General features: G+C 41.2%; 2 protein-coding genes across 2 annotated transcripts; both read right to left on the minus strand.

Annotated features, from left to right (window-relative positions):
* Window positions 1-1,623: 1,623 nt before the first annotated feature.
* On the minus strand, window positions 1,624-8,286 carry LOC104400943 (hepatitis A virus cellular receptor 1 homolog). Its single transcript, XM_010022689.1, has 8 exons — window positions 8,238-8,286; window positions 5,873-6,217; window positions 5,214-5,264; window positions 3,296-3,375; window positions 2,987-3,043; window positions 2,681-2,795; window positions 2,108-2,147; window positions 1,624-1,717 (listed from the first exon to the last, which is right to left on the minus strand). Exons 1-8 carry the CDS (start codon window positions 8,284-8,286, stop codon window positions 1,624-1,626), a joined length of 831 nt encoding a protein of 276 aa, XP_010020991.1.
* A 4,797-nt stretch (window positions 8,287-13,083) lies between these two features.
* On the minus strand, window positions 13,084-13,903 carry MED7 (mediator complex subunit 7). The gene has a single exon (XM_010022691.1). It carries the CDS (start codon window positions 13,886-13,888, stop codon window positions 13,196-13,198), a length of 693 nt encoding a protein of 230 aa, XP_010020993.1. The 5' UTR covers window positions 13,889-13,903; the 3' UTR covers window positions 13,084-13,195.
* Between the last annotated feature and the right edge of the window lie 173 nt (window positions 13,904-14,076).

The raw sequence follows: 14,076 nt of genomic DNA on the forward strand, positions 1-14,076 counted from the left end.
TTCAGGCGTCCAGGGAAGGAGGAGGATAAACACAGCATCATACCAGCTTTGTTTCTTTAGCGAGGCTGAGCTAAATGCAGCAGAGTGCATTGAAAAAGGCCACCAAAAATCCAAGTGTGCTGGGAAGAACCAGGAAACCGTGGCTTGCTTTCTACTCCTGTCCTGCTATCTAGTGGGCTCTTGCAGGCACAAGGGGAAAGAGCTGTCTCAAATAAACGGGTTTGCAACTCATTAACCTTATCACACTCAATACGCTGCCAGCTTGTGTGCAGCTGGATGACCTCTTAATGGGTTAACAGGCTCTAAGTGCCACCCACTCCTGCCTGGGGGCCATTCTGACAAGCATGTTCCAAGATCCACTGAAATGAGTGGAAGTAATGAAAAACACAGGGTGCTGCTGCCTGCATGTATGTATGTGTTATGTTGCATGCCCAAGACGAATTCTTGCTCTGCACAACCTTTGCAAAGTCTGTTTACCAATTAACTGCAGAGCAGAAGAAAAACTTCAATATTTTGATTATCAGGTATTCTAGAACTTTACCTGGAAAACTCACTCATGTAAGAATTAGTCTGAGTAAGTCTGCGATATTAAGAAAAAAAATCCTTATGGGCAAGCAATTTTCATGATTCAAGGGCAGCCTCAAGCTCCTTAAGAGCATGATTGGCTGGAATCAAATTATTATGGAAACCTCACACTTGCCTAACTCTGATCCCAGTAGAGATTGATTTGGTAAAACTGCATAAAGCAGAGATTGCTGCAGTTATTTTCTGAGGTCTGGTTCAGAAGCCAGATCACTTCCTCCAGCTCCAGTCATGGGCTAGAGCTCACAGCAGCAATATGCTCAGCCAGGCAGAAGGAAAGGAAAGCAATGTCTGCAGGTGGGTAATTTTAGTTTAGTAATTGTTACTAATAGTCAAATATAAAAATACAGTCTAGGGTCCCTCTAGTTTTGGTGCCTTCTTACACAAAGCAACCTGTGTTATGGAGACGGCAGAGCTAGCTTCCTCCATCGCTTTTCCTGGCCCAGAGATCCCCAGCATCTGTGCTCCCACACCGAGCTCTTCAGTCAACCATGAATTCACCTCCATATTTCCCACTTTTTAGGCCTGCTGCAACAAACAGCCCCGAGACAATGCACAGGACAAATGAAAATACAAAGCACACCAGGGTCACCTATCCCATGGACTCTTTTGCAGCTGGTGCTTCTGCCCGCTGATGGCACGGACTGGTTTGTAATTGGCAGATACAATACACAGTGAAGAGAAACCTTTTTTTAAGTGTGTGGTTTTCCTTTTTTGAAGGAGTTGCTATTCTGGCATTTCCTTTTTTTTTTTTTTCCAAAAAGGAAAAGAGAAGTTGAGGCAGATAATAAGTATAATGGTAACTTTCTTTAGGATAAGCGGATTCTGGAAATTTCCATTCAAGCCAGTAGGGTTTCTGTTTCTGGAATAGGCTGATAAAAGATTTTAATTAGAAGTGTAGCTTTTATTTGTTTTATCAGAATGATGTGAATAATGCTTCAATAGTCCAGTCACATTTAGCTGCTGAGCAGAGGGAGCAGCTACCATTGCGCAAGCCATTTGACATCCCAGCGCTGACCAAGGCGAGCATGCATACCATCCTTAGTGCACTATATAAATGTTTTCCTCTGCATGGACATCATCTTCCAGTGCACTGTGGTTCCCTGCACCTTCTGGCCTCCAAAATGCAACAAAGCTGCACAAAAGAGTAAAAATCATGCTGTTAAACATAAAACAGAAAAATAGAGAGTAGGGAGCTACATCAATCAGCCCACTGGAAAAGTGTCAGGTATGCAAAACCCCAGTTACTTAAACATGACTGACAGTGAATCATTTTTCCACTTATGAGACAACCCACACCTGAAGTTTCCATGCTTCCTAATGCAATAAACTGAAAGTCACATTCATTTTTGCTTCCTAGCTAATGATAAGTAGCAGGATTTATTTATTTCTTTTTACAATGTCCTGTTAACTTGACATTAAAAAAGAAAGTTGAAGTATGTGCTGGACTGGTCAGCATACTGACACCACTTTCTTTCTGCAACCTAGTTTGTCCTATTAGCCCAAGCAGAAACAGAATACTTACTTTGAAAAGTCACCCGTCTTCTTCGTATTGAATAAATACTCTAAGGACCATTGAGAATGAAAATACAGAAAAAAGAAAAAGAAAACAAATCATTTTCTTTAAACCATCAGAAGCAAGTAGAGGGTTCAAAAAAAAATCAGGTATAAGAAACTAAATAAGGGAACTTTAAGCAGATATTTTCAGTATAGGAAATTCCCATTATTTCATGTGAAATCTAATTCGTATGGCTTGGTCTGACTAAAAGCCTCTACGCAGGAAGGCTGGCACACAGAAAAACATTGGACATAGTCATATGAAACCAGTGCCCCTCCCATTATGATTGGGAAGGACTGGGACAACATGGCAACTGAAGCATGGGTAAGAGGAAAGGAGTGGGGCAGGAGAGATGGGCTCATATCCCATTTTGCTGTCCTGTGCCCTAGAGGCTAAGATGAAGAGCTGAGACAGCAACCACAGTGCAGAGCACAGAGTGAGGCCATCCAAAGACCTTAGCTCACTTCCCTGAAGCAGAAGACAGCGGTGATTTGGTATACCCCATCAATCCTTGAATAACCACTTGTGGAAAGTACTTACGTCTAGTGAGGAACAGAGCCAAAATCAGGATGGCTAGAAGTATCACAGATAAACCAATCCCAATGTATAGCTCATTTTGTGAATGCTGCTGACTGGGAAGTGTAACAGACACATTCTGTAAAACACAAAACAGATGAGCATTAATGGCACTGAGAGCATGAAGTCCATACAGTACCCAAAGGCCATTTGTGTATTTGGCAACCCTGTGGTAAAAGTCCCAGTTCGATCCCCATTGTATGGGAGTACAGAGCATCCCTCTGCTGTTAGGTGGCCCAGCTTTCACCCCCCCCCCATATCCTGCCATACCTGCAGGTTTGCGGTTACATCCAAGCAGTCTGAGGTGCTTGAGCAGGGACCAGAGGCCTGAAAGGCAATATAGATGTTTTTAAAGCTCTTCCTCCATTAGTAGGAAGTACTTTATGCATGCAAAGCAGGTTTTGTATTTTTTCCTCTATAATAATGAGCACATAAGCATTCTTTCATAAGCACTAAACGTGCAGACTACAAAAAAAGCCCATTCTTTTTCAATCCATCTAAAGCAATACAAGTAAACTGTAGAGATGACCCAATAACCTCTCATGCCTAGATAGGCTATAGCACAACAGAGATGCTTACAGTCTGAGGAGCTTCCGCAACAGAAACCGATGGCCACGTTCTTGTGATGGTAAAGGAGGATTCGCTGGCATTCCCAGGAGCTGAGGGAAGGCAAGACAAACACATCATCTCCACAGGGAACCGTTCTGCTTTGACAGGGAGGAATTTGTACTGCTGACTTGGGACCACCGAACTTAAGTATTTCTCTATCAGGAGTCTCGGCTCTGCATATCGCAAAAAGGTTGGTACCTTCAGAGTGCAGCACGAAACGCTGAATACTGAACCTCTGCTGCCCTTTTCAGAGCTTTGAATTCCTTCCAAGAAACACTTCGGTCTTGCTATCACCTTAACACAGTGATTAGAAGGAAGGAACAACCAAGGTAGGCTTCTGTTCTTGGAGCCATGAAGAAGTAGTGGATGCCTAAAGCAAACTTAGGTTGTCTGATGAAAACTGACTAAGGTTAGCTCAGGGCCTTGAAAGAGCAAGTAGTGCAGAGTTAGAGAAAGCAAGTGATGCTTTTAAAGTCCCAGACAGCTATACAGTAAACAGACTGAGCAATGTGTGATATTTGCATAAGGACCTGCAGAATATTTTGAGGTAATTCTCAGAGCAAAGCTGTTTGCAGTATTTAAAATTCAGAGCTATAAACTGACTTCTTCCATATCATCAGTCTCAGTTTCTCCATGGGTTGTCAGATGATATACAACCCTCCCGAAAACACACACATTATGACAACCCCAGCTGGTTCCTTTGGTGTTTTAAATTGTTACCCTCATCCCGGAAACTTTATTTTGAAGAGGACAGGATCATCTGCTTCACTGTTCTCTTCTATTGGAGATTCTGGACTATTCCTGCATCAGAGGTATATGGCCACCTGCCTTTTCTAGTTTCCCTCTGTGTGAACATGCACGTATTAACTTGTGTTTTGAAAACATAAACTGTTCCACCAGTAGCTGAGGAAGATGTCACAAGGTTAAGAAAACCTGTGAGTTCTAAGATTGGAAGCCATGTTATCTGCAACCAGAACAGAAACAGGCTGAGAGAGTTTTCACTTCTTCTTCCAAGCAGGAAATGCAACTTGTAACATTTTAGAGTTGAGTAGGTGGAAACATCAGAGATGCAGGGAGATATACAAAAAGCATCCCTGATTTTTCTTTCAAAATCCAGAGATGAAGCTATTGTTACACTATGAGCTCCCTCATGCACTAGAAACTAAAGTTGTCTTTCAGACTGAAAAAATATGCAGCTAAGTGGGTATGATACAAGTCTATAAACTTGTGAGAGGATTGGAGAAACTGAGTTGTTCACTGTCTCTTCCGCTACAGTGAGAGGCCTCACGTTATTAAACATGCATAGCTACAGAGGACGTGGGCAGCCCCCTGAGACACACATTATAGCAGGGTAGAAGAATACTTGGGTGCTGTATCACAAGATTACTGCCCTGTTTCTAAAATCCTCCTTAATCGTCTGCTGTGGACTGCCACAGGATCCTGAATTTGATGCACTTTGAGCTAGAGCAGTAAACCAGTTCTATGCTATAAAGCAACAAATAAATTAAGTAGTGGGAACACCCAACTCCTAAAAATTTGTGGCTTACTGTTTATAGTAAACCGTTTCCAGAAGGCGTATTTTAGCACAAAGAAAACAACATACCAGAACAACAGCCACAAGAAAAACAATGCTTGCAGCACCAATAAAACATCTACTTAAGCATAACACCTGGAAGCAAACTCCCTCCCGTGTATACATGTTCCTTCTGTGGGACTCTCTATAGAAAATCAGGCAGAAATTAAATCAAGTCCTGATCTTTGGTTCTATGGTCATGTGTAGTAAATCTTAGCCAAGACTTTTCTATCATCTATCACTTTGTATCCTAAGATCCCCATTTGCAATATAGTTTATATAGGCTATTAAGAGTAATACTTGGATAAAAGTTACCTGAGGTCTGTTGAGAGGTGTAAGTGTGAGGACTTGCAGTAGAGATCCTAGCTGATATTAAAAAATAAAACAAAACCAACATACGTTACAATAAACCTTGGTGTGAATTTGTGGTGAAAAGCTAAAGTGTTTCCATAACAAATTTGCTAGCACCAGCTACACAGTACATGTGTCAGTCACTTGTTCTGTACATTATCATGCTTTTTACAAACAAGAGAAAAAAACCTAAAACTCAGAGGAAGATTCTATTAAAACCAAAAAGTCTACACTAATGTTTTGTCCCTGTGCTTTACTCTAGAATCAAACAGGGAAAATGAACCACCCTTTTCTATGAAAATTATAATGCTTTGGATGAATTAATTACTCTGTGCTGCCGTTTCTCTGCAATTCTTCAAATAGTGTTTCTAAGAAAGCTCAGTAGTATTGTGTACCATGAAACAAAGCACCACATCCTTTTTTTAATTGCAGAGACTGTACTGGGATTACAACAATGTCAAAGACAGCTTAATTTGAACTGCACTAACAGTGGTTCTGCAGAGTCCTAAATATCAGTCCTATAGATGATTATAGAAATCATATCCACCACAAGCTTTGAAACTGAGACCCAACAGCCGATTTACCACAATGGTACGAGCACACAAGCACACCTCTGCACTCACCTTTCTCTATCACAACCTCATGATTACTTGTCTGATCATTGAACCACCCTGGGATCTCCACACGGCAGCAGTATGTCCCACTGTCTGCTTCCTTGGCATTCATGATCGTGAGCGACACGTCGCCCATCAGCAGGTTCCCTTTCAACATGTACCTGCTGTCATACTGTGCTGTCACCTTCCATCCATCTGTCCAGATAATGGGCTGATAACATTTTGAAGAAGGGCAGCTGCCACGACCCCAGCACATTGATGTGATGTCATATACACTCTTAACACTGTAAAAGCAGGGCACAGTGACATTCTGACCAACCTCTCCTTCCACAACCGATTCTGATACTGTGGGGCCTGTGGACAAAAAGACAAACGCAGTTGTTGAGCACAGGGCATGCAAGTGGAAGCTTTGCACATCTTGCATGACCCAGTACCTCCAAAGACCACCAGGCATTGCTGGATTTGGTTTTCCATGAATAGATGTGAATCCCAGTAGGGAGGGATAATGGTTGGGCCAGTGATTTGTTCAGAATGTGCCTCTAGCCAAAGAAAGAAGAGAGACACTTCCTGCAGCCTCTGCAGGTAGGCAGAAAGGTAAAGAGAAAACAGAGTTTGATGTGCACACGTCTGAGTCTTCTCTTTAGCCACGGCCAGTCTGTTGTTATTTTTTGCCGTAGATTAGATTTAATCCAAGCCACGCATGGAGGAACAGTAAGACATTAACTGTCATTAAAACCAGTGTGGGAAACTTCCTCCATTTCGATGAAAAGCCACTAAATGGCAGGTTTCCTCAGAATGATCGCTACTGAATCCATTCCCTCTGTTCTTGCCTAATGACAGATTTGATTATACCTATCAGGAGATACTTTTCAGAGCTTTTCTGATAAATTGTATATTTTCTTCTTTGTCTTAAGACTTTATTGTCTTTTGTCTTAAGACATTATTGTCTTCCCTCATTCTTATGCAGTTTCTAACTTGTTTGGGTCCCATTAAAGATCATTTTTCATGGTTCCAGAAGGATGTGCCACTCTATTCAAGTCAAACCAGTGAGACGTAGCAGCCAGCAGCCCATTCATCACGGTGAGATCATTTCTTTTGCTGTATTTAGACCACTCCAGTCAATATTCCCTTCAGGAGGGTTTTGATGAAAGAAGTGTCATCCAAAATCATCTGTGCCCTGGTGATCCAGTTGTAGCCAGCCTGTAACCACCTTCTTCTAACAGGTTATGCAGCAGCGCTCCCCACTTGCACATTCTGTCTGCACATCCCCACTTGCACACTCAAAAAACCCCTGTTTGCCATATTCTTACTACCACGTATTTCTAACCCAATTCAGTAACGGGATCATGTGTGTAAATATTTAAACCTATCTGTATTAATGTTTCAGGGAATTCTCCATTGCAAGTACAAGCAACAAGTTATCTCTATTAAGTCTAGCAGTCTATAATTAGGAAGGGAGCTCCTGAAGGCAAATCTGCCGACAGGCACCGGTGGATCACATGCACTGTAGGGGCTTGATTGCAATTGTCCCTTGTGAAAAAGCTGTTCTTCCCAGCTCAATCATTTTCCTAAGCTATTATAGTCAAAAACAATTCTGCATGCAGAGATTTTCCCACAATAGCATACTAGAAACTAACCTCTGAAACTAACATATTTTGTTTATTATAAAACAGCAAGCTTGAAATTAATCTCACCATGAAAGGCTTCATAAAGAACTACAAGGAACAGTATCTGTGATACACCTTTTCTTTCTGCTGAACTTATCCTATCACCAAATTTTTAACGTTGTCTGCCTTACTAGTACCACTCTGCAACCTGTTTTTTTCTTGCTGTTGCCTTTAACAATATTTTCCAAAGGGGGGGGTGGGGTGGGAAGAGAGAATAAAAAAGGAATAATTCTCAAAGTAAAAAAAGAGAAATTATCTATTTGTTCCAATAAAATTTCGTATTGGCTAAAAACCACCAGAAGCCACAGCTGACCTTTTCCCAGTCTTCCTAAGCAGTCACCTTCATAAGGCCAGTTGAAGTGAAATATTCGTTTTACATGTTTTCTAAAAGGATTTAAAGTTTTTTGTTCATCTCAGATCATCATTATTGTCTAAAACCCACAAAAGATAATTCACTACTAAGACTAGCAAACAGCTCCAGAAGCAGCATCTTTAAAACCATCATACGTACCCTCAACATCATTTTGCCTTAAAAAGGAGATAAGATCATCAGGATATTGAGCCACAGCGATAAAGTTCTATTCATAACACAAACCTGCAGCTTCTGTGCCACGTGGTCACCCGTCCCTTGTAACGTAACATTGCAACCCTCAGAAACATGTTAACTCCATCCACCTCCACCTACTCTCTGAGAGCCACGTAGTTACCTGTAAACAGGACCAGAAGAATCCAGTTCATGCAGAAACAAGACGACATTGTGGCTAAATGTAAGGAACGACGCTCCCAATGACCCTTTGGGCATTCAAGAAAAATCATCTTCTTCACAAGCTTCTTGTTTTACTTCTTAGTGTGCCATTTCAGCCACGAATGTCCTTCTAGTCTAATCCGGATTGCCTTTCCTGTGGTTAGTCTGGTAGTGTCTAGCAGCACAGCAATTGCTGCTGCTCGTGATAGTGCCCACAGCCTGGCTGTTGACTAAAAGGTTAAAATACTTTGCAGCACTTCAGAAATCTACTTCTCATTTTTTCCAGATCTGTCTGATTACAGTAGACGAAACTGTTGTCAGCACCACTGAGCTGACACAGCGCTCAGTAATCCATTGTCCCACACTGCCTCCCCGCCCGTGTTTGCTGTAGCAGACAATGTGGATAAGAGATTACACAGGATACGTAAGGCTGTGGTAAATGGAAAGGACTTGGCAAAAAAACCAGATTCCTAGGAAGAACTACTGAAGTATTTAATCATAAGTTTCTGGTTCTAATACTTAGATGCAACTCAGAGCATCTTTCGGCAAATGCTCTTTTCTTTGTAGGGTAGAATTTGGTATTACTGAAAAGCTGTCCTACTCTTATGCAGTTGCAGCCCAATAGAGCTGCAGCCTTTTTTCATCTGACTCTTAAAAATTCTATATGCACCTGGGCTTTTGCAATATGAAGTAAAACATGCAGAATACACAGGTCACTTTAAAAGCAATGTGGAAACCCTGTCATTCCAGGCTCAAGGCTCATTGACAAAATGTTGCTGAAATACAGCTTTTGAGAAGTGGTGTGCCTTGGCCACTCTCCCTTGTCCCTGGACCACCTAACTGTTCTTGAGGACATCATGTCTTTTCATAATGTTTGGACTAGAACTGCAGCTGTGTTCAAGTGTGTTTGATCTAGGGCCAACAAGCATTCTGTGCTGAAGCAACTAACCTACCTCATGCTGGTTTATATATACAAAATTAAGTCCTAAGGAGTTATTGTTATCAATAACTGCAACAGCAAAGATGCTTCCAAAAGCTTACCCAAAACCATACATGAGGCTAGAATCAGAACCAACAGAGCTGTGTTGCCCTTCTACCTTACATGAAAACAGAGTCACCAAAGTGACAGGTTCTTTAAGTGAAAAGGAGGAAAAACAAGGGATCAAAGCTGTGAGACAGACAAACATCAGCAACATACTTGCAGAAGAGAACTGATAGGAGGGATAAAGGGGGATTTTTGCATGTGGTGTCTGGAAGCAGGACTCTTAAGAAAACAGTTCCTCTTTGCTCCTGTTTTTGGGGAAACAGAAACTGCAGGTACGTGCTACAGGAACAATTCTGATCGTTAACAGCAGGATCCTGAAACTACTCTGCATGAATGGAAAAAGCAGGGCAGCCTGGCTCTAGCAGAAGGCAGGTGACAGCATTCACCAAAGCTGTGCCATGATAGTACACGGCACTGGCTGATGAACTCTTGGTGGTTGCATTACACCTGCAGACCAGGACACATTCCTACTGCCAGTTACCTGCAATAGCATGCAATGTGCACAGGTCCACGTGGATTTTTTTTCCACATGGGCCATGTCTGAGCTCTGAAATAAATAAATAGGATAAGAAAACAAGGCAACTTACCCCAGAACTCTGCCTGAGCCAATTTTATTCACTTTACACAGGTTGTTTTGTTCTTACAATAGTCTACAGCAGTTTGGGTGCTGTCTGTATCCCCAGGAAAGCCCTTCTGGTCACATCATAAGAGAATGTGATAAATACAGGGCAACAGTTAACACACTTGCTTTAGATTTCATCTCACAGTCCATATGGAAAGCCTTGATATAATTTCTGAGCTTCTGCATGCCTGTTTTCAAAGTTCCCGTTTCCAGTTTGTGCAAGAAATGAGTGCTATTTCTGTAGAAAATGTGCCAACATCAGCTTTTTCATGCAGCCCTCTAAGTAGATCCTCATTTTTCTTTACTCAGAGCATAGTCAGATCGTACTTTGTGAAAATAACACCACAGCAAAACAATAAATATTGAAATAAGCTTAAAGCATTATTGAAAGCATCTTTTCTTTGTGCTGTTTTAAAGCCCTATCATTAGTAACTTTTCTTCTTTCCCCTAGATGAGTAGAGCTACAGACTTGCCCCTTTTGCCCACTGGCGACACATTTGGTTTCTCTGTATCAAGAAACTTGTGGAACTTTTCAAGTAACTGTACTTGTTAGCTCTGTGCTTGTTCAGATAGCATAAGAGTAGGGCTGGGCTTTTTCTTTTCCTTCCTATTTTTTAATTGAGAGCCAAGAAAATGCTGATGCTAACTTTATCTCACGAGGTTTCATAAGGCATATATAATCCAACACATCTTGCATACGTTAACATTTCAGGGGCAGAATGCTGCAGATGTTATCCCATCCAAAAATAGAATCAGGATTTGCTGAGGTAAGGGAGGATCTCGTCATCAGGAGAAAGTTAATTAACACAATGGAGAAAAGAATAGTTATCAACAAATTTGCTCCTCAGAGTCACATCATCCTGCAGCATTTGAAATCCCATTTCCTGAGACTGACCCCACTGCAGCTCCCAGCCATTGTTTTCTAAAAGCAAAGTTGTAACAGAAAAAGGGACAACTATCATTGCTTTGATAGTTGGCAATGGAAGAGAAAAATCTATGGTTTGGCTGAAAAAAGCCCAGAAGCCTCCCACAGCTTCCTAAGTGTTTGCCTTAAACATAGGAAAAACAAAAGATAATCTAGAATAAACAAATTATTCATGAAACTTTTTTGAGAATGAAAGCAGCTTTGAGTATTCTTTAAATGACACAATCCCCTATCACCTCAATGGTTTCACAGAGTTTACTGCAATTCTTAGCTGCCGCTAGAACCCAGCCTGGGTGGTATTTTGGTACCTAGGCCTACAAACTTATTAAAGGCATAAAACTTAGACAAATATCAACAGAAAACCATTGAGCATCTATGACCATTCTTTTGATGGGGAAGTTAAAAGGACCATGACAAACTTATCCTGGAGGCACCAAATGTTTCTTTGCATCTTCCACATGAAACAACATTTGCCAAGGAGATACCAAATCAATTTTGCTTGCTTGTATTTGTTTTAGTTACCTACAAGCAATATAAATTAGATCTAATTCAGAGAGAAGGAAGGAAACAGCAGTGGTTAAGGACAAAAGTGTTAACTTCATAGAATTATTTACACATTTCTCAAAAAACCCCAACAAAACAAAACCAAAACCACCATGTTTCTACTTCCTGTTACTTACACTTAAAATAGCAGATGATGCCCACCAAGGAGCCATAAACTTGCTTCTGTTCATCTTTATCTGCATTGAGCTCAATCCCCACCACCTTTTACCTGCCCATTTAAGTAACATTTCTGGTAACAACAGAATTACTCACTTCTATGATTCTATACTATGGCATTACACGGCAAGAAGATGGAGGTAGGATTTCCCTCACAGGAGGGGCAGGGTAAAGAAGTCATTTCACCATGAAATCTCTTTTCCTCTTGCTATAGATGGGTTGGTCCAACTCTAATGTTTTTTAAACACAGTTGATGTAGATTTCACTTAATGGAGTACTTGTAGGTTCTTTCAAACTCAGTTCTCAATGAGTATAAAGGTTAATTATCCAACCAGACTCTTCCTGAGAAAAAACACTCAGCTGGGCACAGGGCCCGCCTAAAAAGCAAATACAAAGCACCTGAGCACCTGCACTGCAAAATGATTAATTTTAATTCATTGTTGAGATTCCCGACAAGTGTGTCTCTATACAGCAAATTACATTATGTTACATCTGTAATTGTCATGGTTTAACCCAGCTGGCAACTAAGTCCCAGCTTGTTCACTTCCCTCCACCCTCACCCTCTGCAGTCAGATGAAGAGGAAAATAAAATTAGAAAAGTAAAACCTATGGGTTAAGAACATTTAATATTTAAAATAAGGTATAATACTGCTATTTCTCTTTTCATCATTATTAGTAAAAAGAGAGAGACACGACAAAAAGCCACAACAAAGCAAACAATAGTGATGCACAACACAGTTGCCCACCAACCACTGAACGATGCCCAGGCAGTCCCAAGCAGACATCAGTGGGTCCTGGCTAGCTCCCCCCAGTTTCTATACTGAGCATTATGTTCTATGGTATGGAATATCCCTTTGGATAGTTCAGCTCAGGTGTCCTGGCTGTTCTCTCTTGGCTTCCTGTGCCCATCCTCACTGGCAGAGAATGGGAAACTGAGAATCCTTCATCAAAGTAAGCAGGACTTGACAACAACTAAGCCATCAGTGTATTATCAGCATTGTTCTCAGACTAAAGCCAAAGCAGAGCTCTGCACCTGCTATTAGGAAGAAAACTAACTCTCTTCCAGCTGAAACCAGGGCAGTAATAAAGGAATTATTAGGTTCTCTGTAGTAGTTATATTATTACCAAAAGGAAAGGAATAGATTTTGCAGACATTACACCGATTTTAATATTGAAGTATACATTCCTGAAAAGATCCATTGATATTGTAAACAAGTAGCACTTATTTGGAACGGAGGAACTGCCAACTGCAATTCCTCTTGGTAAGATCCCTTATTTGCTTCCACACTATAAAGCAATTAAAAAAATAAATAAAACAAAAAAAGCAGCATACCCAAAAAAGCAGAAAGTGACAAGTTAAAGTACAACAGAAGCTAACTTTAATCTGTGGCTACCACCTCACATGGTGTATTTAATAAAAAGTATACATTCTGTTTTCTACCAGTAACGGCACAGCTCACAAAACAAACATTTTCATCTGCCTAGTCACTCACAGCCTACAGCAGGTGCACAATGAATGCATTGTCTGCTAGTTCAGCAGCAAAACAACATAGTGTGTACCTTCAGAATCCATTGTGCCTCTCACTACAGTGAGCTAAGTGGGGGCTTTTATGTCATTTCATCAATAATACTACACATAGCTGCATCTTTGTCTAAAACCTGATCTCTCTTGCTACCAGAACGCTCTCTCTGCTTTTCGCTCTGTCCCATACAGTTGTTGCCATCACCAGTATCCATTGGTTCCACTTTCACCCTCAGTCCTCCCTCTGAATGAGGCAGATCATCAGGCAAGGAAGCCAGGCAGTTCTGAATCATCTCTACAACTCGTTCCAAGTGCTTCTGAAATCGCTCTGCTGTTTCCAAACGCTGCCGTTTCTGCACCTCCATCATGACTCTCAGTGTCTCCCGAGCTTGGTGAGGGCGATACTCATTTATGAGATGATGGACATGAACAAAAAGCAGTTTCAAGTCTTCCAGTTTCTCCTCTCGCTTTATACTCCCCGGACTCCTTATCAAGATATCCAAGAGGTCCAAAAAGTTGACCAGGATGGACATATTAAGTTTTCTTAATTCCTTCTTGTGGTCAAACTGCATTGGATGCAACCGTTCGATACCCTGGCTCTCCAAGGGTCGAATAATCAGATCATCACACTGGAACTGATTACCAAACATCATATAACTGTCTTTCACTGGTGGAGGTGGCTTTGGAGCCAGGCCTTTACGGATGTTTTCATCAGTGTATTCTTTTATGTACTGCATTGGGGGCGGAGGAAGAGCACTCACTTGCTGAGGTTCACCCATTTTTGCCAGATGAAAATACCTAGGGAAATGCCCCAAGAAATACATGTTAAACAACTTGTGTGACAACCTTATTGTATAAATAGAAACAAAAGCAATAAAAGGAAGAAAATGAGTCAGAAGAAAGCCATCTCAATGCACAGAGTACAAGAAGCTGAATAAATCCACGCTAGCTGTTCACTAAGATACAC

The sequence above is a fragment of the Nestor notabilis genome, unplaced genomic scaffold, assembly GCF_000696875.1.
Source record: "Nestor notabilis isolate BGI_N333 unplaced genomic scaffold, ASM69687v1 scaffold9559, whole genome shotgun sequence".
Classification (NCBI taxonomy): Eukaryota; Metazoa; Chordata; class Aves; order Psittaciformes; family Psittacidae; genus Nestor; species Nestor notabilis.